Source organism: Salvelinus namaycush, chromosome 25 (assembly GCF_016432855.1).
Source record: "Salvelinus namaycush isolate Seneca chromosome 25, SaNama_1.0, whole genome shotgun sequence".
Lineage (NCBI taxonomy): Eukaryota > Metazoa > Chordata > Actinopteri > Salmoniformes > Salmonidae > Salvelinus > Salvelinus namaycush.
In genome coordinates, this window is record NC_052331.1 from 22,832,100 (window position 1) to 22,859,815 (window position 27,716).

The following is a 27,716-nucleotide window of genomic DNA, read 5'->3' on the forward strand; positions in this document are numbered from 1 at the left end:
TAACCTTGACCAACTTCATCAGATGACAGTCTTATAACATCAGGTTATACAATACACTTATGTTTTGTTCGAAAATGTGCATATTTAGAGCTGCAAACCGTGGTTATACATTGTGAATATGTAGCATGGATTCACCAGAATGTCCGGAGCTATTTTGGACACTCACCTAATCTGACCAAAGAACTCATCATAAACTTTACATAAAAATACTTGTTGTATGGCAAATGAAAGATACACTGGTTCTTAATGCAACCGCCGTGTTAGATTTAAAAAAATAACTTTACCATAACAAACAGCTTGCGTTATTGCGAGACAGCGCTCCCAAAACGGCAGAGAATAGGAATCAACATTTTCCACAGAAATACGAAATAACATCATAAATTGTTCTTACTTTTGCTGAGCTTCCATCAGAATCTTGTACAAGGAGTCCGTGGTCCAGAATAAATCGTTGTTTGGTTTTAGAATGTCCATTTCTTCTGTCGAATTAGCAACCTTAGCTAGCCATGTGGCGCGAACATGCCCATCTTCTCTTGACGCAAAGAACGGAAAATTCCAAAAGTCCCAATAAACGTTGAATAAACTGATAAAACTCGGTTGAAAAAACCTACTTTATGATGTTATTATCACATGTATCAAATAAAATCAGAGCCGGAGATATCCGCCGTGTATACCGAACACTTATCAGAAGACAATGTCGACGTACTTCGCGCGCCAGAGAAGACAAAGAAATTTCCAGACCTGTCACTCCAAAAGCTCTTGTTCGGCCTCAGATCAAGCTAGACACCCCATTCCACCTTCCACTGCCTGTTGACATCTAGTGGAAGGCGTATGAAGTGCATGCATATCAATAAATATAAGGCAATTGAATAGGCAGGCCCTGGAACAGAGCATCGTTTTCAGATTTTTCACTTCCTGTATGGAAGTTTGCTGCAAAATGAGTTCTGTTTTACTCACAGATATAATTCAAACAGTTTTAGAAACTTGAGAGTGTTTTCTATCCAATAGTAATAATAATATGCATATTGTATGATCTAGAATAGAGTACGAGGCAGTTTAATTTGGGCACGATTTTTTCCAAAGTGAAAACAGCGCCCCCCCTATTGACAAGAAGTTTTAAGGCACTGCATCTTAGTGTAAAAGGCATCACTACAGTCCCTGTTTTGAATCCAGGCTGTATCATATCCAGTCGGGATTGGGAGTCCCATAGGGCGTTGCACAATTGGCCCAGCGTCGTCTGGGTCTGGGCCATCATTGTAAATAAGAATTTGTTCTTAACTGACTTGCCTGGTTAAATAAATAGGCATATTTTACCCCTCCTCTAAAAGAACAGACACATTGTAGAGAGTTTCCCACCAGGCAGTGGATTGACCTCATGTTCATTCCTGGCCTAAAATTCTTCAAGAGCAATGAGCTCACTCAAAATAATACAAACATAATAATAGCTCTAGCTCCAAGCTAGAGTCTAGAAGAGGCACATGCTACACAGCATGACTTAGATTATGATTCAATCATCAATGTAAAATTACATTAAAGAGACAGTAACAGAGGTCAAACATTGTGCGTTCCGTCGTATAACATGACATTATCTAACTGTATGGTTTAACCCACAAAATAGAACTAGAGAGCAGTTAAAATGAAATGCTGCTGTGTCTTGAATGTTTTCACTGGCATGTCCTGAGATTTCAATTCTATTACTTCTAGTCTACTTCCCAAATGGAACCCTATTCCCTTTATAGTGCACTACTACTTATAGTGCTATTGGGGCGCATTCCTATACTTTTTCACCCTGAACGGCCTGTAACAGCTCTGAGCTGGACAGATATAGAACAGAGCCCAGAGCCTTGAGGCAGAACGATAAAGTGGGCCTGAGACTTCACATTCACATGGACCAGGAAGTGCTTACTTGGACTCCTTCCAGAGGGGCAGCAATAAGGTCTCCAGGACAAAACATTACTTATTTTGGAGACGAAGAAGCAAAGCATTAACAATGCTTGCCCAGTCCACAGCCTTAAGAGGCACTTTTGTGATTGTCTATGCTGTGGCATATTAATAAATGGGACAAAAGAGAATGGTTTGAATAGACCCATGGATGGAAGGAGGATGGGATTTGTACAGAGATGATGCCTTTGAGCATCAATTACAACAAAAGATTGCACATTGTAGAGTAATTCTATACCTTCTGGCCATGTTGACTTATACACAGACGCTCTCTTTCCTGTATTATCTCAGCATGTGATAGGAGTCAACTCTGACCAGAATATTTACACTCCAGAAATGATGCTTTGTAAGCATGTCGCCACATGCAAGTATTGCATAGTCCTCATTTGTCATAGTCCTCGTCATGGACTGTTTAACAAAACATGAGGACGGATATCTTATGATTCTTTAATTATAACATGCAAGCCCATTTCAATAACTGCATAATGCTGACATAGTTTGCCTTTGTAATCATGGCTATTCACTATTGATGAGTTATCAGTGATTTGCTGGCAAAACTCTATGTGATCAGTTCAGATAATGACATCGTCACCTTGCACACAAACATACACAACACTAGATCACTGACTAAATCGCGCCCTACAAGAAGAGAAAAAGCAAGAGAGAGACAGCACAACATGTAGCCAAAAACTCATACCTCTTATTTTCCTGCCTCCAATGGAGTTGTCACTAGTCTTCTTCATGGCCTGGAAACATTCATGTTGAGTAGCCCCACTGGCTTACTAAATGTTAGCTATGTCAGAAGTATCAATGCTGCCCATCAATCCGTTCCCGGTCCCTCAATTCTCAATTAAGCCAACGTGTTACCGGCACTATTACACAATCCAACGGAGAGCAGCACTTGTCAGACCCAATTTGCTTCCAGGGCTCAGTGAGTTGTGAAACCAACGCAAGCCGCCCAACCAGGCCGAGGTTTGGGGCTGGTTTTACAGTGTCGCCTTTCATCACATTCCTCCCAGTGATCTGTGAAATGACTGGTGTGTTGGAAGAGGGACAGAGGGACCTCAGGACCCATTAATGGTTTTCGTCCTTATACAGTATGTGTGAGACAATTGTGCAGTTAAGCAGGAGTACACACACGTTATGACGAGCACAGTGAAGAATACCAAGAGTCCTATTCTGGTGTTAAGCTCAAGCTGGCTACAGACACCAAACATCAGGTGTTGACATTTATCCTATGTTACTGTTTGTTATAGGTTCATTATTGTTTTACCACAGTATATTGCAATACCTCGTGACAACCTGGAGTCAGTGACATGTTTTTTCAATTAAGGCAGACAGAATTATGTTTTCAAAAGCAGCGCTGTCCATGTTATATTTGGATAAGGACAGAGTATAGATAGCCATGACTTGGGCCTAATCTTTGGTCTTTCCCGCAGTATGCTGTTCTGTTTTTAACATAACTACTTCCGGCAGTAATTGTGTTGTTCATTATTTAGTGCATCATTTCTGCTCGCTAGACATTTTTATTTAATTAATGACTAATTAAGACATGCCATTATTGTCACGCCAGCTCACGCTCTTCCTCCCGCTGGCACTCAAGGGCGCCAGGATCCCCAGCATTACGCACTCAAGCCACCATTAGTACGCACACCTGCCACCCCCCTGTCACGCGCATCAGCGATCATTGGACTCACTCAATTACTTGCGTCTGTTCCCAAGCTCTGTTCCCTGCTTTGGGATTAATTGTCTCATGTCTGTGTTACCCATGTTCCAACGCTGTTCCTGTCTTGTTTCCTTGTCTGTTCCCGAATAAATGTCTGACTACCTACTTCTCCTGTCCGGCGTTGGCCCTTACAGAATCGCAAAGCCATGACACGAAGCATCGGGGAGTACTGGTGTTCCGGTTGGTGGTGACGTCGGTCCTGGGTCGCCGCCGATGGAACTGGAGGTGCCTAGCCAGCTCGTCGGGCTTCCACGCCCTAGCTGGCTCGAGAGGTTTCCTTCCGCCCATCCCACGTTGGGCCTCAGCCGGATCGTCAGGTCTTGTTCACCCAGCTGGCTCGTTAGACTGTTCCGTCTCCGACGGATCATCGGGCTTTCACACGCGGCGGGATCGACAGGCGTTCATGCCTCAGCCTTGACGTCAGGCTCCTATGCCTCAGTCGGCTGGCCAGGAAACTATTACAAAAACTATTACGGACTACAAAGGGAAACCCAGACGTGAGCTGCCAGTGACGCGAACAAACCAGATGAGCTAAATGCCTTTTATGCTCGCTTCGAGGCAAGCAACACTGAAGCATGCATGAGAGCACCAGCTGTTCTGGATGACTGTGTGATAATGCTCTCGGTAGTCTTCACTGACATTTTCTACCTCTCCCTGACTGAGTGTGTAATACCTACATGTTTCAAGCAGACCACCATAGTCCCTGTGCTCAAGCAAGCGAAGGTAACCTGCCTTAATGATTTCCCACCTGGACAAAAGGAACACCTACGTATGTGAGAATGCTGTTCATTAACTACAGCTCAACGTTCAACACCATAGTGCCGATGAAGCTCAAAACTAAGCTAAGGACCCTGGGACTAAACACCTCCTTCTGAAACTGGATCCTGGACTTCCTGACGGGCCGCCCCCAGGTGGTAAGGGTAGGCAACAACACGTTTGCCAAGCTAATCCTCAACACTGGGGCCCCTCAGAGGTGTGTACTTTGTCCGCTCCTGTACTCCCTTTTCACCCACGACTGCGTGGCCAAACACAACTCTAACACCATCATTAAGTTTGCTGACGACACAACAGTGGTAGGCCTCATCACCGACAATGACGACACAGCCTATGGGAGGTCAGAGAACTGGCAGTGTGGTGCCAGGACATAAACCTCTCGCTCAATGTGAGCAAGACAAAGGAGCTGATCGTGGACTACAGGAAAAGGCTGGCCGAACAGGCCACCATTAACATCAATGGGGCTGTAGTGGAGCGGGTCAAGAGTGTCCACATCACCAACAAACTATCATGGTCCAAACACACCAAGACAGTCGTTTAGAGGTCAGGACAACACCTTTTCCCCCTCAGGAGACTAAAAAGATTTGTCATGGGTCCCCAGATCCTCAAAAAAGTTCTACAGTTGCACCATCGAGAGCATCCTGACCGGTTGCATCACTGCCTGGTGTGGCAACTGCTAGGCATCTGACCATAATGCGCTACAGAGGGTAATGTGTATGGCCCAGTACATCACTGGGGCCAAGCTTCCTGCCATCCAGGACCTATATACTAGGCAGTGTCCGAGGAAAGCCCATTAAAATTGTCAGAATCTCCAGTCACCCAAGTCGTAGACTGTTTTCTCTGCTACCGCACGGCAAGCGGTACTGGAGCGCCAAGTCTATGACCAAAATGCTCCGTAACTGCTTCTACCACCAAGCCATAAGACTACTGAACAATTAATCAAATGGCCACCGGACTATTACATTGATCCCCCCTCTATTTGTTTTGTACACTGTAGCTACTCGCTGTTTATTATCTATGCATTGTCACTTCACCCCTACCTACATGTACAAATTACCTCTAACCTGTACCCCCGCACACTGACTTGGTACCGGTACCCCCTGTATATGGCCTCGTTATTGTCATGTTATTGTGTTACTTTTTAATATTTTTTTATGTTTTACTTTAGTTATTTGGTCAATATCTTCTTGAACTGTACTGTTGGTTAAGGGCTTGTAAGTAAGCATTTCACGGTAAGGTCTACACTTGTTTTATTTGGCGAATGTAACAAATAAAGTTTGATTTTATTTAATTTTTAAAGCTTAAGCATGATATCCAGGTTGTGTGAGTGTCTGTCAGACTCTGAGGTTGTGTCCCTATGTAATGCACTACTTGATCAAAATAAGTGCACTATATAGGGAATAGGGTGGCGCGAGATTTACACCCTCTCCCACGGATTTTCAAGGGCCAGCGAGAGCTCACCGGACGCCACCGGAACCACAACGCTTTCCAGGGCTTGGGCCCCTCTCGGAGCAAACCCATTCCAGGGTGCCCTGCCCTTCACAAAGAAAAGATAACTCTCCCGGGATCGGTCGCGTTGCTATTTGGGACACAGCCTCAAGTTTCCGTCAGGCTCTTCCTCTGTGGGTCAGTTAGTGTTGGGTTTGATGGCAGCCTCTTTGCTGCAGCCATCACAGAGAATCCCATCATTGCATGACCCAACACAACACAAAATCACTCACACACTTTCATGAACTCACAACATACTGTACATGTGAGTTACTGAGAATACATTCTCTGTAAAAAAAATAGGCCAAGAGATTTGAAAGATATTGAATGATATATATTCAAGCAAAAAACAACTATTAGTGTAAGTGAAATTATTGTTAGATTGTTGTGTTCATTTATAAAACATGTAAATGGACTTGAAACAGAAAATAACATCTGAAATAACTGCACTTGTAAACAGCAACATTGACTATTGGAATATTTTATTAATATGTAGAAAATGTATTAAAAATTTTACTATACAGTACATGTTTTTAAGTCAAACTAGAACTAATCTGATCAGTAATATCCAAGATTATACAACACAATCCAGATACTAATCAAAGTAGCTTTTCCACGGTCTCAACCTTCCTCAACATTCTTCATGGGATCTTAAGCCAAACAGGTAAAGTACACCTTTTAACATTCCTTGGGGCTCTTTTCAGCTATACAACAGTGTTGCATCAATTGAAAAATTAATAACATAGCTGTGTCTAGTAGTCATATATACCACAATATAAATAAATGACAGGAAAATATTCCACACACTTACTATAAGCCTGATTAAATGACACAACAGAGGAACAGATTGTGGGTTTGAGTTGTGAGCCAGTGCGAGTTGTTGTTCCAGTAAATTGGGAAGCTGTGATTGGTTAAGTAACGGGGAAATATGGAACATTCTGAAGCACTAGATGAGCTGCTACCATCTGTTATGCAAATGAATAATAGAGTAAAGTCTGCCCTCAACATTGTTAGAAAAATGCAGTCTTAATTTCACTCCCATCCTTACACAGGAAAAATCTTGAAACCTCTCTCAGATATAAATACAAAGATCTGCTGTATGTGTTCCAGATAAAACAGAGACGCTTCACAGTATCTCATCTGTTCAAATAGAAGAGCAGACCACAGCTTCTCATACAAGTCACCGCTCATAAATCCTTTAAGGTCGAGATGCTAACTTGGCCTCAGGCTATCACATTCAAAACCCTAACTGCATCCCACATGGCACACTATTCTGTATATAGTGCACTACTTTTGACCCTGGTCAGGGAATAGGGTACCATTTGGGATGTAGGTCCAATCTGACTATTGTCCTGATCCTCCTACATCAGCTACTGGGTAGAGAGGGCAACAACATTAATTTAGAATGCCTACTAACAGAGTAACAGCAATGTTATTCCTACAGCATATCAAATCTATATTTCTGAGCACTAAGCACTAATGATTCTAGGGCAATGTAATCAAAGATACTAGTAAACAAACCAAGGTATCTAAATGCCGTTGTTTCCAAGGGGAGCAAATGAAGCACTGTGGCAGAACAAGCAAGGACGTGGGCAGAGCCAAGCACGAGCTAGTGAGATCCTACTGGTGCTTTTTAGCATGTATTTGCATATTTCTGTTAGGGAACGCCTTCTCTGTGAAGTACGTGTGTGCAATAACTCAATTCGCCCTTGTACTCCTACTAACAACACATTATTTGCACTCTGTTCGTAACAGATTCTAGTTTTGGGAACAGAAAACTGTACTGAGAGCAATGTTAATTAGCAGAATGTCGGCCAGTTTTCTTCTAGATCAATTTTCTCCCACATCTCGCCACTGGACTTCCTCTCATCATTATATTTGATGGTGAGTGGAAATTGTAAAACAATGCTTCAGATTAATGCATCTTGTGAGACATCTAGCTCCTTCTTCTGTCGGTGATATAATCATCCTAAAGTGATGAGATAATTCACCCATAATCTGCATGATGTTTTATACAGCCATGCAATTGTCCGTCATTTAATTTACATAGGATCTGTGATAAACTGTAACTAAAGCATTAGTCTTTTCTGTGAGGTTGATTATGTGCAGTCCTATTATCAGAACCATAGAAATGGAATCACAACGGTGTGTGTTAGACCCATTCTCGTGATTATATTTCTAAGATCAGAACTATTCCTTTTCCTTTATGATGAAAGTGATGGCATGGGAGCAATAGTAGGACAGATCGAGTTGGCCCTAAGGGGAAATACATTTTTTCCCCCAAAATGTAAGAATTAACCACATTCTTCCCGAGTGGAGCAGCAGACTAAGACACTGCATTTCAGTGCTAGAGGTGTCACTACAAACCCTGGTTTGATCCTGGGCTGTATCACAACCAGCTGTGATTGAGAGTCCCATAGGGCGGCGCACAATTGGCTCAGCGTCCTCCGGGTTAGGGTTTGGCCTAACCCGGAAATAAGAATTTGTTCTTAACTGACTTGCCTAGTTAAATAAAATAAAAACATCTATACAGTTCCAGTCAAAAGTTTGGACACACCTACTCATTCAAGGGTTTTTCTTTATTTTTACTATTTTCTACATTGTAAGATAATAGTGAAGACAGCAAAACTATGAAATAACACATATGGAATCATTAAATAACCAAAAAAAGTGTTCAACAAATCAAAATATATATTATATTTATATTCTTCAAAGTAGGCACTGTTTGCCTTGATGACAGCTTTGCACACGCTTGGCATTATCTCAACCAGTATCATGAAGTAGTCACCTGGAAAGCATTTTAATTAAAAGGTGTGCCTTGTTAAAAGTTAATTTGTGGATTTTCTTTCCTTCTTAATGCGTTTGAGTCAATCAGTTGTGTTGTGACAAGGTAGGGGTGGTATACAGAAGATGTTTCTATTTGGTAAAAGACGAAGTCAATATTATTGCAGGAACAGCTTAAATAAGCAAAGAGACGACAGTCCATCATTACTTTAAGACATGAAGTTCAATCAATCCGGAAAATGACAAGAACTTTGAAAGTTTCTTCAAGTGCAGTCGCAAAAACCATCAAGCGCTATGATAAAACTGGCTCTCATGAGGACCACCACAGGAAAGGAAGACCCAGAGTTACCTCTGCTGCAGAGGATAAGTTAATTAGAGTAACCAGCCTCAGAAATTGCAGCCCAAATAAGTGCTTCACAGAGTTCAAGCAACAGACACATCTCAACATCAACTGTTCAGAGGAAACTGTGTTAATCAGGCCTTCATGGTCGAATTGCTGAAAAGTAACCACTAGTAAAGGACACCAAAAAGAAGAAGAGACTTGATTGGGCCAAGAAACACCAGCAATGGACATTAGACCGGTGGAAATCTGTCCTTTGGTCTTTGTGAGACGCAGAGTAGGTGAACGGATGCTCTCTGCATGTGTGTTTCCCACCATGAAGCATGGAGGATGAGGTGTGATGGTGTGGGTGTGCTTTGCTGTGACACTGTCAGTGATTTATTTAGAATTCAAGGCACACATAACCAGCATGGCTACCACAGCATTCTGCAGTGATACACCATCCCATTTGGTTTGCACTTAGTGTGACTATAATTTGTTTTTCAACAGGACAATGACCCAACACACCTCCATGCTGTTTAAGGGCTACTTGACCAAGAAGGAGAGTGATGGAGTGCTACATCAGATGACCTGGCCTCCACAATCACCCAACCTCTACCCAATTGAGATGGTTTGGGATGAGTTGGACCACAGAGTGAAGGAAAAGCAGCAAACAAGTGCTCATTAGACATGGGAACTCCTTCAAGACTGTTGGAAAAGCATTCCAAGTGAAGATAGTTGAGAGAATGCCAAAAGTGTGCAAAGGTGTAATCCATGCTAAGGGTGGCTACTTTGAAGTATCTCAAATAATTTTTTGGTTACTACATGATTCCGTATGTGTATTTTTTTTTGTTTTGATGTCTTCACTATTATTCTATAATGTAAAAAATAGGATAAATAAAGAAAACCCTGGAATGAGTGGGTGTGTCCAAACTTTTGAATGGTACTGTCTATTATTCTGCTTCACAGTTGCTGTCTAGTAGAGGTCTGACAATGCCTGGTAGAGGTATACTTTATTTACACGGTTCGGTTTCCACAGTTTATGGAATTAGTACCAGCTTCACAAATACTCCTGTCACGTACACTACATGGCCAAAAGTATATGGACACTTGCTTGTCAAACATCTCGTTCCAAAATCATGGGCATTAATATGAAGTTGGTCCCCCTTTGCTGCTATAACAGCCTTCATTCTTCTGTGAAGGCTTTCCGTTAGATGTCGGAACATTGCTGCAGGGACTTGCTTCCATTCAGCCACAATAGCATTACTGAAGTCGGGCACTGATGTTGGTCGATTAGGCCTTGTTCGCAGTCGGCGTTCAAATTCATCCCGAAGGTTTGAGGTCAGGGCTCTGTGCAGTTCCAGTCAAGTTCTTCCACAACAATCTCGACAAACCATTTCTGTATGGACCTGAAATCATGCTGAAACAGAAAAGGGCCTTCCCCAAACTGTTGCCACAAAGTTCGGAGCACAGAATTGTCTAGAATGTCATTGCATCCTGTGGCGTTAAGATTTCCCTTTACTGGAATTAAAGGGCCTAGCCTGAACCATGAAAAACAGCCCCAGATCATTATTTCTCCTCCACCAAACTTTACAGTTGTCACTATGCAGTCGGACAGGGAACGTTCTCCTGGCATCTGCCAAACCCAGAATTGTCCGTCGGACTACCAGATGGTGAAGCCTAATTTATCACTCCATAGAACGCGTTTCCACTGCTCCAGAGTCCAATGGTGGCGAACTGTACACCACTCCAGCCGACACTTGGCATTGCGCATGGTGATCTTGGGCTTGTGTGCGGCTGCTCGGCCATGGAAACCCATTTCATGAAGCTGTGCTGAAGCTGTGCTGACGTCGCTTCCAGAGGCAGTTTGGAACTTGATAGTGTGTTGCAACTGAGGTTGAACAATTTTTACACGCTTTGCGCTTCAGCACTCGGTGGTCCTGTTCTGTAAGCTTGTATGGCCTACCACTTTGCAGCTGAGCAGTTATTGCTCCTAGACGTTTCCACTTCACAATAACAGCACTTACAGTTGACCGGGGCAGCTGTAGCAAGGCAGAAATTTGACGAACTGACTTGTTGGTGCCAAATTGAAAGTCACTGAGATCTTCAGTACGGGACATTGTACAGCCAATGTTTGTCTATGGAGATTGCATGGCGGTGTGCTCGATTGTATACACCTGTCAGCAATGGGTGTGGCTGAAGTAGCTGAATCCACTAATTTGAAGGGGTGTCCACATACTTTTGACAATTTTGTGCATGTGCAAAGTGTTGTCCTGATTTGTAAAGGCATGATTAAACAACGTTATATTCAGCATATTGAGATTCTATTACCTTTCTTACAGACAATACATTTTTTGTGGGTTTTATTTTCCTCCTCAGTATCCCTCAATCTGTTTATATTCTTTAGCACTCAGCATTCTCTCAGCCATCATTGATTACATGCATTTGCACTTGAGGTTCCCTTCAATAGTTAGATGTGCTTTTACATCGCAAGCCTAACACAAGATAACAGTATCTTACTACTCTAACACCGTTCGATCAAAATTCTAGTTCTTTGTAGATATTCTCTCTTTAGGCTCCCCTGAAACCAAATCAAAACAGGTAAGGGTATTTAGTCACTGCATTTGAAATATAACTTTTCCAGCTCAGACCTCAACTTGAATTCTTGGCAGAGATTCTGGGGGTTTAAATAGTGACAACTAGCTTAATGTGTGTGCACATTGCACACAGCCCTGCTAAACCAGGGGTGTGAAGGAAAAGGTTAAGTTACTGAAAGGAATCATAACATAAATAAGAACTACAGAATACCTGTCCTACAGCTTGGAATAGGCCTGCAACAACTTCTGGATAATCTTCTGGATAATCAGAACACTTCACTTGACCAAGCTTGAGGCTTTGCAAAATAAGACTGTGTCATTCTGATTGATTGATTGACAATTCATTAATTTCAGATTTCTGTAAAAGAGAGCAGGAGTCAGTAAGCATTTGGATTACAATTCGGGCACACCAGCGTTTGACAAAAGTGATATATCTTATGTTACATACATTCCATCTGTTATCTACAGAGCTTCATCACTCTCATTCCTTGCAAAAAGTGCCATGAGGCAAAGTTAGTCTAAGTAGTTAATAAATAAGTACACATCCTATTCTAGTGAAAAAGAAAACACTATGTCTTGCTCTGGGAGATGCATTGCATTAACAGATCTGAAACAGTCACTTGACAAGCAGAATTCAGAGGAGAATTTCTACATTTAAATTCAAAAGTAAATCAAAATCAAATCACATTTTATTTGTTACATGCGCTGAATACAAAGGGTGTGGAATTTACCGTGAAATGCTTGCTTTACGAGCCCTTCCCAACGATGCAGATTCTGATGACACGTTTGTTATTACCATGAAGGTGTTGATCATGATTGTTAGCATGCAGTAGGCTCACCGCTTTTCAAAACAAGTCTGTGTTAACAACTATGGTTAGAACAATAGGGGAAGTAGTATCAGCGTTTCTTAATGCTTCTATATTACTCTGCATCTACAAGGGTAAATACTGAAATATGTCTCCTCCTCCTAATTCTTATATGGATATATTAGTACCAGTAGTCTATAGGATGGACAATCACCATTGTTTCAAGTCATCAAGTCTAAAGGACAATGAACGACATAAAATGTACAAAATGATTATGACCCACTGTGTGGTTGTTACAGTTTGTAGAGATTGGGTGAGGGTATTTAAGCCATATCTGAATGAAAATATTAGTCAATTAGTCAATAAAAACAACTAAGGAGAACAACACAATTAAACGATTTGATGAAAGTATTGGATAAGTAGGATTACAGTGTATCCATCAGATGTACATGGAGGACATGAGGGGTTCTCTACAGCAGGCCAAGTGTTACTTGCACTGGTGGCATAACATAGTTAAACATTAAATACGGGTGAGACAGGAGGATTGTATAATGTACAGGACGACTATCGAACACCAACATACAGTAAATGAGCTTATCAATTTCAAATCATTTACTAAAATACTGACAAAGAACTAATGTTCAAAAAGTAACCACGAGAATTGTTGCTGGGCCTAAAACCGAGGATCACAGAAACATCTGCTAAGGTGATGATGAGGTTACAAAGAAAGAGAGCTCTGTCGACAGCGCATTTTCTCTTCAGCAAATCTTTGGTTTCATGTCAGAACTATTAGCACCATCAATGCAAGTAACATAGTGTGGAAACATTTGAGAGCGCTACCTCCTATACAGGATCTTCACACAGCTTTGTATTTGTTTGTGGAGTTGGAATTTCCTCATGGAGAATACCGTATGTGAATATTGGTCAACAATGTTATATATTTGAGTTATGCAGGGCAGTGTAAAGACAAGTATTGAATGACAATGGTCATACTATGTATTACCTCAGCGCAAATAACTTGCTCACTGTTATTTTCTTACTAAATGGGGCACTGGAGTCTAGGCCTATACATTTCAAGTTGAGCAGCTATTGTTTGATGATCCTGTTTCTTCCATTCCAACCAGGGTGTGGATTTGGGATTTTATTGTACATTCAAAAGCAAATTGGACAAATGGACATAAATAAATAAGTCAATAGCTGATGTTGAATCCACTGCTACAGGCTGGTGTGTAGCTTGGTGAATGCTGATTGGCTCATTATGAGTGCCAATGTTTTGTCAATGTCCAATGAATTGCTCCATGCAGGCATTTGACTATGAAACTCATGGAGGGTTGCTATTTCAATAAAAATATCAATAACAAGGCATCAAATTATATCATGTAATAAATTAACTTTGTTACAATATCAGTTATAAAAATAGAGATATCTTACTTGTTTACGGGCATATAGAATTTTGTTAAAATTACTTTTTTTAATGGGGAAAATAATCCTAGCTCTCATGTACTTATATTGTATAGATAGAGAGAAGTTCATGACAGCTACTCTGAGTTCATCTCTTCACCTTCCAGGACAGGGCAAATAACTAAACACAAAAATCTTATGGTTTACCTCCCTATTTTAGCAAATAGATAGCCTTAAAATCCAGACTGAATGGATTGTGAAACAAACATGAAACAGAGCTGAATTCAGTCTGCATATCCAGGCTAGCTAACAGAACCATTGTCATTCAAATTTTGTATAAATTGCATAGCTCCTCCTTTTGTCTTTCAGCCTTATGTAAAAGTAGGAACAGCAAGCTGGATTGGGGTTGAGGGGTAAGGTGTAGGGGTTTATTCTGGAGGAGTGGACCTCCTTCGCTTGCCACTGATGCTGCGGTAGTTGAACGGCCTCATTTTCATCTCCACAAAGGGGACAGAGAACTCATGGCCCTTCCAGTGGTACCAGTTGATACCCTGTATTGGATGAAGAGAGGACAATGTAGGATCAAGAGAGAACAGTGTTTGGAAACAGAGATATCTGATATGACACAACATGGTTTTCTTAGAATATGTACAGTGCACTTCTTTATCAAGGATGTGCGTACGGCCACAAACTTTACTATATGACTTATACAGTATGTCTAATATGGATATTGTGCTCAATGTTCAGTTCACTACTAATTCAAATGTGACATGCTCAGCTGTCTCCTGTCTTTTCAGCTGTCTCCTGTCTCCTCAGCGGTCTCCCATTTCCTCAGCTGACTCAGACCAACCTTAGTGGTATTTCTAATATTGCCCATTGTGGTGTTCAGAAAAATGTGTAAACATTTTCAATGCTATTTGTGGTTTGATCTCACTATGGTCATTGTAGACCATAACTCAATTAGTGGATAAAAATAATGCAGACATTCTTATCTTACCTACAGTACAATGCACAGGTAACTGCCAAAATAAAGGAAACACTTGATTAAATGAGGGATACAAAGTATATTGAAAGCAGGTGCTTCCACACAGGTGTGGTTCCTGAGTTTAATGAAACAATTAACATCCCATCATGCTTAGGGTCATGTATAAATAAGTCCAGTTGCCCATTATTTTGGCTACCATGGCTAGAAGAGATCTCAGTGACTTTGACAGAAGATTCTCAAAGGAGTATAGGGGGTTTAAAGGGTGTGTGTGTGTCTCAGTCACGAGATCTCAATTGAGCACCGGTGGGAGATTCTGGAGCGGCCATTGAAACAGCGTTTTCCACCACCATCAATAAAACACCAAATTATGGAATTTCTTATGCAAGAATGATGACGCATCCCTCCAATAGAGTTCCAGACACTTGTAGAATCTATGCCAAAGCACATTGAAGCTGTTCTGGCAGCTCGTGGTGGCCCAACGCCCTATTAAGATACTTTATGTTGGTGTTTCCTTTATTTTGGTAGTTACCTGTAGCTAGTTCCTCTTTTTATGTCTGAGATCATTTCATGTCATCAAAAGGTTAAAGATATTGGAAACTGCTGATCTGTGTAATGTTGCAAGGCTTCTGTAGTAGTCTCATCAAAAGCTCTTTACAAGACTCTTACTTGTAACAAATATCACACTGTTGGGAAAGCAGTAGCAGATTTAAAGTTTTCTTTACGTCTTTAATGGAAATGACTGGGAATCTCACAGAGTGTGGCCTTTAATGCCAGTCATCACAGTGGTAAGCTGAGGCAGCTGCTCAGTCCCACTGCTCAGTCCCAGTGCGGATGATAACAGGGACACCAACCTGACTGTGTCTCGACTCGCCGTATTTCCCGTTCAGGTTGGCCCGATGGCAGTTTTTGTACCACCAGGCTCCTTTGTAGGACAGAGCACAGTTGGTCACGGCAATGTCATTGTCTCTGTCCTTGGTGGAGAAGGGACGGCCTTGGTGATAGCTCAGCGAGTCCCCTGTGACAGGGAATGAAAATGAATTGAACTGACGGAACCAGCACATGACATGGGTACGTACACTGGCAGTCTGAAGCGTATAATACTATAGGGCTGGAGCCGAGTGTTGAGGGATGGGAGATAAAATAAGTACAACACGTTTCCTCAAGAAACCATAAAGAAGATGGAGGAAAACGGCTTTTATTGTTCAGTGGGGCGGCAGGTAGCCTAGTGGTTAGAGTGTTGGGCCAGTAACCGAAAGGTTGCTAGATCGAATCCCCGAGCTGACAAGGTCTGTTCTGAATCTGTTGTTCTGCCCCTGAACAAGGCAGTTAACCTACTGTTCCTAGGCCATCATTGTAAATAAGAATTTATTCTTAACTGATTTGCCTGGTAAAATAAAAAAATGTCTTGGCTGTTAGAGGTCATATATGTTCAATAGATCAGTTGATTAGTCTTAAATCAGCACCACATAGAGTAGAGTGTACATAAATGCTCACCAGCTGTGCCATTGTACTCTCCTATCCTGAGTTTGTACAGATTCCTGGCGTCTCCAATGGCGAACTTGTCATAGCTGGCGTAGACAGACTCCTGGCCATCCTTCATGTCGATCCGGAGCTCATAGCGACCTTGAGCTGAGAGCTTCTGTATGTTGTCCAAACCTGAAAAAGAAGTGACAATAAAAACACACAAATATTATACATACATACAGTACCAGTCAAAAGTTTGGACACACCTACTCATTCAAGGGTTTTTCTTTATTTTTACTATTTTCTACATTGTAGAATAATAGTGAAGACATCAAAACTATGAAATAACACATATGGAATCATGTAGTAAGCAAAAAAGTGTTAAACAAATCAAATATATATTATATTTGAGATTCTTCAAAGTAGCAATCCTTTGCCTTGATGACAGATTTACACACTCTTGGCATTCTCTCAACCAGCTTCACCTGGAATGCTTTTCCAACAGTCTTGAAGGAGTTCCCACATACACTGAGCACCTGTTGGCGGCTTTTCCATCACACTGCGGTCTTCACTATTATACTACAATGTAGAAAATAGTAAAATAAAGAAAAACCCTTGAATTAATAAGTGTGTCCAAATATTTGACTGATACTGTGTATACACACTATATATACAAAAGTATGTGGACACCCCTTCAAATTAGTGGATTTGTCCATTTCAGCCATACTGTTGCTGACAGGTGTATAAAATCGGGCACACAGCGATGTAATATCCATAGACAAACATTGGTAGTAGAACGGCCAGTACTGAAGAGCTCAGTGACATTCAATGTGGCACTGTCATAGGATGTCACCTTTCCAACAAGGCAGTTTGTCAAATGTCTGCCCTGTTAGAGCTGCCCCGGTCAACTGTAAGTGCTGTTATTGTTAAGTGGAATCTATGAACAGCTCAGCCGCGAAGTGATAGGCCACACAAGCTCACAGAACGGGACCGCCGTGTGCTGAAGTGCGTAATGCACTCACAACTGAGTTCCAAACTGCTTCTCGAAGCAACGTCAGCACAATAACTATTTACTCGGGAGCTTCGTGAAATGGGTTTCCATGGCCGAGCTGCCGCCCACAAGCCTAAGATCACCATGCGCAATGCCAAGCGTCAGCTGGAGTGGTGTATAGCTCGCCGCCATTGGACTCTGGAGTGATGAATCACGCTTCACCATCTGGTAGTCCGACGGACAATTCTGGGTTTAGCGGATGCCAGGAGTTCGCTACCTGCCCCAATGCATAGTGGCAACTGTAAAGTTTGGTGGAGGAGGAATAAGGGTCTGGGACTGTTTTTCATGGTTTGGGCTAGGTCCTTTAGTTCCAGTGAAGGGAAATCTTAACGCTACAGCATACAATGACATTCTAGACTATTCTGTACTTCCAACTCTGTGGCAACAGTTTGGGGAAGGCCCTTTCCTGTTTCAGCATGACAATGCCCCGTGCACAAAGCAAGGTCTATACAGAAATGGTTTGTCGAGATTGGTGTGGAAGAACTTGACTGGTCTGCACAGAGCCCTGACCTCAGCCCCATCGAAGACTTTTGGGATGTATTGGAACGCTGACTGCGAGCCAGGCCTAATCGGCCAATATCGGTGCCGACCTCACGAATGCTCTTGTGGCTGAATGGAAGCAAGTCCCCTTCAGCAATGTTCAAACATCTAGTGGAAAGCCTTCCTAGAAGAGTGGAGGTTGTTTTATCAGCAAAGGGGAAACCAACTGCATATTAATGCCCATGATTTTGGAATGAGATGTTCGACAAGCAGGTGTCCACATACTTTTGGTCATGTAGTATATATAGTGCATTCGGAAAGTATTCAGACCCCTTGACTTTTTCCACATTTTGTTACATTACAGCCTTATTCTAAAATTAATTGAATAAATGTTTTCCTCATAAATCTACACACAATACCCCAAAATGACAAAGTGGAAACAGGTTTTTAGAAATGTTTGAAAATGTATTAAAATAAAAAAAACAGAAATACCTTTATTACATAAGTATTCAGAACCTTTGCTATGAGACTCGAAATTGAGCTCAGGTGCATCCTGTTTCCATTGATCATCCTTGAGATGTTTCTAAAACTTGATTGGAGTCCATCTGTGGTAAATTGAATTGATTGGACATGATTTGGAAAGGCACACCGCCTGTCTATTTAAGGTCCCCCACTCTATTGCCTTATTGCCAATCGTCACGTCTGGAGGAAAGCTGGCACCATCCCTACGGTGAAGCATGGTGTTGGCAGCATCATGCTGTGGGGATGTTTTTCAGCTGCAGGGACTGGGAGACTAATCAGGATCGAGGGAAAGATGAACGGATTAAAGTAGAAAGAGATCCTTGATGAAAACCTGCTCCAGAACGCTCAGGACCTCAGACTGAGGCGAAGGTTCACCTTCCAACAGGACAATGGTCATAAGCACACAGCTAAGACAACGCAGGAGTGGCTTCGGGACAAGTCTGAATTTCCTTGAGTGGCTCAGCAGAGCCTGGACGTGAACCCAATCCAACATCTTTGGAGAGACCTGAAAATAGCTGTGCAGCGACGCTCCCCATCCAACCTGACAGAGCTTGAGAGGATATGCAGAGAAGAATGGGAGAAACTCCCCAAATACAGGTGTGTTAAGCATGTCATACCCAAGACGACTCAAAGCTGTAATCGCTGCAGAAGGTGCTTCAACAAAGTACTGAGTAAAGGGTCTGAATAATTATGTAAATGTGATATTATATAAACTGATTTTTTGCTTCATCATTATGGGGTATTGTGTGTAGATTGAGGAGGGGGGAAAAACTATTTCAAACATATTACAATAAGGCTGTAACGTAACAAAATGTGGAAAAAGGAAATTGGTCTTAATACTTTCCGAGTGCACTGTGTATATATATACAGTATATATATACAAGACAAGTCAAAAGTTTGGACACACCTACTCATTCAAGGGTTTTTCTTTATATTTACTTTTTTCTACATTGTAGAATAATAGTGAAGACATCAACACTATTAAATAACACATGTGGAATCAGGTAGTAATTATTCAAAGAAACCACCCTTTGCCTTGAAGACGGCTTTGCACACTCTTGACATACTCTCAACCAGCTTCACCTGGAATGCTTTTGCAACTGTCTTGAAGGAGTTCCCACATATGCTGAGCACTTTTTTTGGCTGCTTTTCCTTCACTCTGCTGTCCAATTCATCCCAAACTATCTCAATTGGGTTGAGGTCGGGTGATTGTGGAAGACAGATCATCTGATGCAGCACTCCATCACTCTCCTTCTTGGTAAAATAGCCCTTACACGGCCTGGAAGTGTGTTGGTTCATTGTCCTGTTGAAAAACAAATGATAGTCACACTAAGCGGAAACCAGATGGGATGGCGTATCACTGCAGAATGCTTGTTAAGAATGCCTGGAACTCTTAATAAATTGCCCACAGTGTCACCAGCAAAGCACCCCTACACCAAAACACCTCCTCCATGCTTCACGGTAGGAACCACACATGCAGAGATCATCCGTTCACCTACTCTGCTCCTCACAAAGACATGGCGGTTGGAACCAAAAATCTCAAATTTGGACTCATCAGACCAAAGGACAGATTTCTACCTGTCTAATGTCCTTTGCTCGTGTTACTTGGCCCAAGCAAGTCTCCTCTTCTTATTGGAGTCCTTTAGTAGTGGTTTCTTTGCAGCGATTCGGCCATGAAGGCCTGTTTCACGCAGTCTCCTCTGAACAGTTGATGTTGAGATGTGTCTGTTGCTTGAACTCTGTGAAGCACTTATTTGGGCTGCAATTTCTGAGTCTGGTAACTCTGATGAACTTATCCTCTGCAGCAGAGGTAACTCTGGGTCTTCCTTTCCTGTGGCTGTTTTTATGAGAGCCAGTTTCACCATAGCGCTTGCGACTGCACTTGAAGAAACTTTCAAAGTTCTTGTCATTTTCCGGATTGACTGACCTTTATGTCTTGAAATAATGATGGCCTGTCATTTCTCTTTGCTTACTTGAGCTGTTCTTTCCATAATATGGACTTGGCCTTTTACCAAATAGGGCAATCTTCTGTATATCATCCCTACCGTGCCACTATACAACTGATTGGCTCAAATGCATTAAGAAGGAAAGAAATTCCACAAATTCCACAAATTAACTTTTAACAAGGCACACCTGTTAATTGAAATGCATTCCAGGTGACTACCTCATGAAGCTGGCTGAGAGTATGCCAAGAGTGTGCAAAGCTGTCATCAAGGCAAAGAGTGGCTAATATAAAATATATTTTGATTTGTTTAACACTTTTTGGTTACTACATGATTCCATATGTGTAATTTCATAGTTTTGATGTCTACGCTATCGTTCTACAATGTAGAAAATAGTAAAAACAAAGAAAAACCATTGGAGTAGGTGTGTCCAAACTTTTGACTGGTACTCTATGTATATAAAATCATTGCTCATTTCAAATGATAACTGTCACTTACATAAGTCTAAAATTAACTTCTACCTGTACCTTGACATGGTTAAAACTGATGCACACAGCAAATGACATGTAGAGATAACGGGCAAATGTTGAAAACTGTCCATATCTTCCAGTCAACAGTCTGTGGCGGATTTGGCCTTGCTGCTGTTGCCAGCCCAGAGCCTAGCCAGGCTGTGATGATAAGGACCAGGGAGATTATACCTATCTTTCCCAAGATAACGAACCTTCCTGCTTGGCATGGATGTTTCCTGTTTAACCTCAAGCTGAAAATCATATGATGTTGTAGATGCCTCATGATAGCAGATGGCAGTTTTTTGAAACCATATGAAAAAACGTCAAGCTTCCGATGACAAGCATTGGGCTGAACCAGGGCAAAACTGGGCTTGGTCTTCGATATGTCAGCAAAAGATACAGTCGGCATTAGAAAGCAAAGAAGGCACTTGGTGGTGACAGGGGAAAAGCAATTGCTGTAATAAGATGTGTTAAACATTGAGTGAACTCAGAATTGCCATCGCAGAATGCAGGATCATCTGCTATTCATCGCTTAGATAGCTTAGTTTTTCATTACAAATTGCCAGCAGGATTAAAAATGCATTCAGAGGCTGTATTCTGTTCTAATTTTATCTCCTAAATTAACATCTCTTATCATTTTATTACCCATCTTACTCCTACACTTCCACAGAAATGAGGGGGCAAATTAAAAAGAGCAATAATAATTGCATATTGCACAACTGCATCAATTTCTTTATATTACGACCTCAAATTGACAATATATTTGGCCAGGGTCAGGTCAATGAGTCCGATTAATGGATAGCGCCACAACTGTAACAAAAATTGGCTTTTTTTAAACGGCTACTGATAATAGCATCCGCTAATTCCCGTTTCTTCAGTGTGAGCAAATCTTAATCTTAAGTGTCCCAGTAGATAGAGCTCCTCCATATCAGGGTAGTTAAACCAAATGTTATTGTGTCTCCCGGGTCTCACAACAGCAGCATGTACTGCAGGATGTTGTAGATAAGGTCAGGTGCTGCGTGCTTACATCATCTGAAGCTCCACTATGCTGTCCTCCGGGAGCACCACTATTCTCCTCTCATGGTCATATCTATCTATACCAATTGATTTCTATTACAGCATCTTGGATGACTCTCATTCATATTCCATTCACCCAGTTCAATGTAACAGTGATAGGTTTAGGCTACTACATGATACTCAAATTGTTTGCTACACCCATCATGAGGTTGCTACAACCTAGCCTATGAATGAAAGTTTACAACGTAGGTGCACACAGGTCAAGAGACAAATTTGAGGCGACAGACAGTGACACATGGACAGACAGTGACATTCAATAACGCCTTGCACACTCTTGCCTGCATCTAGCTGATATAGGGTGTAATCATTAGTCCAACAGTTGCAAATGAGAGTTTCTACTGGACAAATTCAGGTATGTCTATCCCAGTTTTGTTCGGTTTACTACCGTTTAAGAAACGTTTTTAACAGAATCGGCAGAATGAATACACCCCTGATCAGCCATTTGGGGTGCAGCATGGGCCTTCCAGCAGGAGTGAACACAGCACTGAGTCAGGGGAAATGAAACAAGTCATAAGGAATATTTACTGGATGAGAAGTGTTTTTACCAATCAGGAAGGAGTCATGAATCATAGTCGTTTACCAGGATCTGTGTGTCACTAGTACATGTGGTACAGCCTGAATAGGGGCTTAGTGGCATTTGCTGATATAGAAAGAGGCATGGATGAACGCTCTGACGTAAATGCAGGGTCATCAAGACTCTGTAATGTTCTAAAGGTTAAATTATTTAACAATCCTTTTATCAAACAAACAGATTTTGGTTCTGAAAGTGTACTGTATTGTCATTCTATTTTTCTAATTAAAAGTACCAAAAGTATTTCTCAAGGTTGGGATCTCTATTATGAAGTATTCATGGGTACAATCTTTTATCTATTTCCAAAACAATAACATGAAAACTGGCCCATGAAGAAACAGCTTTTCTAATGAATATAATTATGGCTTTTATAATGAGATTTGCAGAAATGTTTCACAGTGCATCAAAGGAGTGAGCCTTTTGTTTTGTTTCAGAATCAGAGAATTTATGAAAAACAATTACCATGCAGTGAGAAATGAGAGCAGAATACATCCATTAATAAATCACAGACCTAGTGTTGTGAAGTAATAAAATGAGAGAGAGAGAGAGAGAGAGAGAGAGAGAGAGAGAGAGAGAGAGAGAGAGAGAGAGAGAGAGAGAGAGAGAGAGAGAGAGAGAGAGAGAGAGAACAGACTACAAACAAATGTCTAAATGAAGTCAACTGTTATCCCTGCTCTGGGAGAGATAAGCAGAAGCAGAGACTGCAACACAAGGGCCTCCTATTCCTATTTTAAAGAGATTCTTCTGTACTTTTTGTACTTTTTAGCCTGTAGTTCTGAAAATAGTACTCACGAGCCAAAGTGGTCCCCTGAAATCTGTACTACGTGCACCACGTCATTGCTCTCTATCTCTCTCTCTCTGCTGTGTCCACTGAGCTGTTGGGCCCACCCTGCAACCTTGTTGGTTAAAATCGGAGGGCCTGTTGTCCGGACCTCTGGCAGTCTCTATGGGGGTGCCACACGGTTCAATTCTCGGGCCGACTCTTTTCTCTGTATATATCAATGACGTCACTCTTGCTGCTGGTGATTCTCTGATCCACCTCTACGCAGACGACACCATTCTGTATACATCTGGAACTTCTTTGGACACTGTGTTAACTAACCTCCAAACGAGCTTCATTGCCATGCAACACTCCTTCCGTGGCCTCCAACTGCTTTTAAATGCTAGTAAAACTAAGAGCATGCTCTTCAACCGATTGCTGCCCGTACCCTCCCGCCCGACTAGCATCACTACTCTGAACGGTTCTGACCTAGAATATGTGGACAACTACAAATACCTAGATGTCTAGTTAGACTGTAAACTCTCCTTCCAGACTCACATTAAGCATCTCCAATCCAAAATGAAATCTAGAATCGGCTTCCTATTTCGCAACAAAGCCTCCTTTACTCATGCCGCCAAACATACCCTCATAAAACTGCCTATCCTACCGATCCTTGACTTCGGTGATGTCATTTACAAAATAGCCCCCAACACTCTACTCAGCAAACTGGATGTAGTCTATCACAGTGCCATCCCTTTTATCACCAAAGCTCCATATACTACCTACCACTGCGACCTGTATGCTCTCGTTGGCTGGCCCTCGCTTCATATTCGTCGCCAAACCCACTGGCTCCAGGTCATCTATAAGTCTTTGCTAGGTAAAGCCCCGCCTTATCTCAGCTCACTGGTCACCATAACAACACCCACCCGTAGCACGCGCTCCAGCAGGTATATTGCACTGGTCATCCCCAAAGCCAGCATTTCCTTTGGTCGCCTTTCCTTCCAGTTCTCTGATTCCTATGACTGGAACGAATTGCAAAAATCTCTGAAGCTGGAGTCTTAAATCTCCCTCTCTAACTTTAAGCATCAGCTGTCAGAGCAGCTTACCGATCACTGTACCTGTACACAGCCAATCTGTAAATAGCACACCCAACTACCTCATCCCCATATTATTACTTAACCTCTTGCTCTTTTGCACCCCAGTATCTCTACTTGCACATCATTATCTGCACATCTATCACTCCAGTATTAATGCTAAATTGTAATTATTTTCACCTCTATGGCCTATTTATTGCCTTACTTCCCTAATCTTCTACATGTGCACACACTGTACATAGATTTTTAATTTTTAATTTTCTTTTGTGTTATTGACTGTACGTTTGTTTATGAGTAACTCTGCGTTGTGGTTTTTGTCGCACTGCTTTGCTTTATCTTGGCCAGGTCGCAGTTGTAAATGAGAACTTGTTATAACTTGTTATAAAGGTGAAAAAAAGGTGAAAAAAAAAAAAAAAAAAAATGTTAAGGCCCAACTTCAGGAAAACAGTCGCTTTCAAACTATGGATTTCGTGGCAAATTGAGGTGAGACAGTAATTATTTTCATAGCTTATGCGTTAACTACACATTGACACATCCAGCCCAAAGTATTTAAAAAATACTTTCTTAGTCTCCAAAGTACTGGAGCATGTATTTAAGTAGTGTACAATTAAGTAGTGTACAAACTACATTCTCTATCCCAGGAGTGGGGGTACCTCTCTAGAGAGCTAGATATAAAGTACCTCCGAAAAAGTGTTATGGGGTTGAGATGAGTCATCTAGAAAACGGTCTTACCGAGCCAGAATTCATCCTCTAGGTTTCCAAAGCCGACCCTGTAGTCACTCCACTTCCTGGAGAAATCTGTCAGGCCGTTCTGACGACGTTGGAACACCTGAAACACAGATACAGATAGAGATAAGACCAGGTGACAAAACTTTATTCTACCTACATTTTGATAAAGTACATGTCCCAAATGGCACCCTTTGCACTGAAATGTTGGGTGTTGTTGGGTGTTTGTCTGCAAGGTATAAATCTTGCTATGAGACACTTACGATCCAACCTCCTTCGTCTGTGGTCATATCACAGTAGACTTGCACTCCCTGATTGGTGTCTCTGTTGATGTAGATGGTGTAGACGCCATTGAGGGACTCCCCGTTCAGCAGATGCTGGGCACAGTTCTGGGGGGTGGCAAACAGACGGTTTCCTGGAGAAGAGGAGAACAGAGCACATGAGATCAGCTCAACACAATGGAGAATCATTAGGACTGGGCCCGTATTCATAAAGTGTGTCATAGTAGGACTGCTTATATAGGACTGCTGATATAGGATTATAGTGAATAAGATTATATAGATAGGGGAGATCTGATCCTAGATTAGCTATATTACTCTGAGATGCTTATTGAATATGGGACTGGACTTTAGATAGAGATTGTGGATATGGGGATAAATGGTAAATGTGTGTGTGTATATCTGTGTGCTTGCGTACGTGTGTGTGTTTACCTGTTGTGAAGGCCGTAGAGACGATTCCGCTGGTCTCTAATCCCCTGGCAGCCTGCAACCTCACAGTGTATTCTGTGGTCTCTGCCAGCCCCTCCAGACGGATCCAAGTGTCCTCGGCATCCAGGATCAGCTCCTGTAATAGTACCACACACACACACACACACACACACACACACACACACACACACACACACACACACACACACACACACACACACACACACACACACACACACACACACACACACACACACACACACACACACACACACACACACACACACACACACACACACACGGAGATCAGGGAACCGGAACTATGAGTGGATACGGTACAGCAAACTGTTTTAGCTAGATCCAATCCTAACAATTGTACAGCAGACAGTAGCCCAAAGAGGGGACACTATCTGACTCCTACTGTACCAACAAACAACAAAAGCACCCAGGCACATCTACAGAAATGAAAAATGTATGTCAGGCCCATTTACATGTTGAATTCATTAGTCAGTGGTGTTGGCCCTTATACAACTCTGTCCCGTGTTTTTCTTAGAGTTAAGAAGGATACCACAGATTGAGGAGAGGAAAGGACCTTATCAGACACTGGTGCTATAAGGAGCTGCCAGGAAGAAGAATAATTTATATTTCTGTCAAAATCTCAAGATGGCTCAATTCCCTTTCGTTGCTTTTGACAAACCGACTTTCATCAATCGGATCTTCTGATGGCATCATGTTTCTCTCAGAGATCTCTTTTTCTGGCAGATGAAAAAGAGATCTCTTTGATAAGCTCTCTAGGAGCCTGCCGTGACAGCAGAGTGAACTGTGAATTTAATGGGGCTTTGAGCCACATGAAATATCTATGAAGAACTGGATGAAATATTCAGCCATTTTGTAAAAAGTCACACATTTTAAGGCAATTTGTTGGATGAATTATGCAGTTAAAGCCACTCTTTAATTGATGTTTCTCTCACAATGGACCTTACACTGTTTCACTGTCGTTTTTTTGTAAAGATTATTATTTTTTGTTAGAATGACTTGTTACTGATATAAAATATTTGCATGTTTGGAATTGTTGATCGTGTACAAGGAATCATTTACAATAGAGGTTGCCTAATTACTGTATATAATCTAGTATTGCTCTAATCTGGAAGGTCAACATATGATTCATAACCAAACTAAAACAGATTGCTGTGGTGAATATGAACATTATATTAACAGAGAGAACAGGTTGGGAATAATTTATGGGGACAGAAATGAACTCAAACAGAGTAAAACAACATAGTCTGTGACTTAAACCAAATCCTCTGTACATGACTGACACCCACTGGACAAACACAAGCACCAAAAAAGGTCAATATAGTAAAACACATGCATCTTAACAGATGTGCAAGTGTGTGTGTGTGTGTGTGTGTGTGTGTGTGTGTGTGTGTGTGTGTGTGTGTGTGTGTGTGTGTGTGTGTGTGTGTGTGTGTGTGTGTGTGTGTGTGTGTGTGTGTGTGTGTGTGTGTGTGTGTGTGTGTGTGTGTGTGTGTGTGTGTGTGTGTGTGTTGATAGATATAGAAAAGACGAAGACAGTGAGGACAGTACAGTCTTGAGTACATCTTGGCCATGTTCTGTTATAATCTCCACCCGGCACAGCCAGAAGAGGACTGGCCACCCCTCATAGCCTGGTTCCTCTCTAGGTTTCTTCCTAGGTTTTGGCCTTTCTAGGGAGTTTTTCCCAGCCACCGTGCTTCTACACCTGCATTGCTTGCTGTTTGGGGTTTTAGGCTGGGTTTCTGTACAGCACTTCGAGATATTAGCTGATGTACGAAGGGCTATATAAAATAAACTTGATTTGATTTGAGCTCTTTCTGTGACTTCGTTCCAAATGGCACCCTATTCCCTTTATAGTGCACTACATTTTACCAGAGCCCTCTGGGAATAGGTTACCATTTGGAACGTATCCTTGGGCTCTGTCTGTATGATGTAATTAGTTGAGAGAGATATCTGCT

The 27,716-nt window shown here is 41.8% G+C and overlaps 1 protein-coding gene across 1 annotated transcript in view; it reads right to left on the reverse strand.

Annotated features, from left to right (window-relative positions):
• Positions 1-14,261: 14,261 nt before the first annotated feature.
• Positions 14,262-27,716, reverse strand: part of tnr (tenascin R (restrictin, janusin)) — a 56,548-nt gene continuing 43,093 nt past the window's right edge. The window contains exons 16-21 of the mRNA XM_038963259.1: positions 25,726-25,858; positions 25,279-25,430; positions 25,022-25,118; positions 16,313-16,474; positions 15,670-15,833; positions 14,262-14,384 (exon numbers count right to left, since the gene is read on the reverse strand). Of these exons, the coding sequence (XP_038819187.1) occupies positions 14,262-14,384; positions 15,670-15,833; positions 16,313-16,474; positions 25,022-25,118; positions 25,279-25,430; positions 25,726-25,858 (831 nt within the window). The remainder of the gene's footprint in view (positions 14,385-15,669; positions 15,834-16,312; positions 16,475-25,021; positions 25,119-25,278; positions 25,431-25,725; positions 25,859-27,716) is intronic.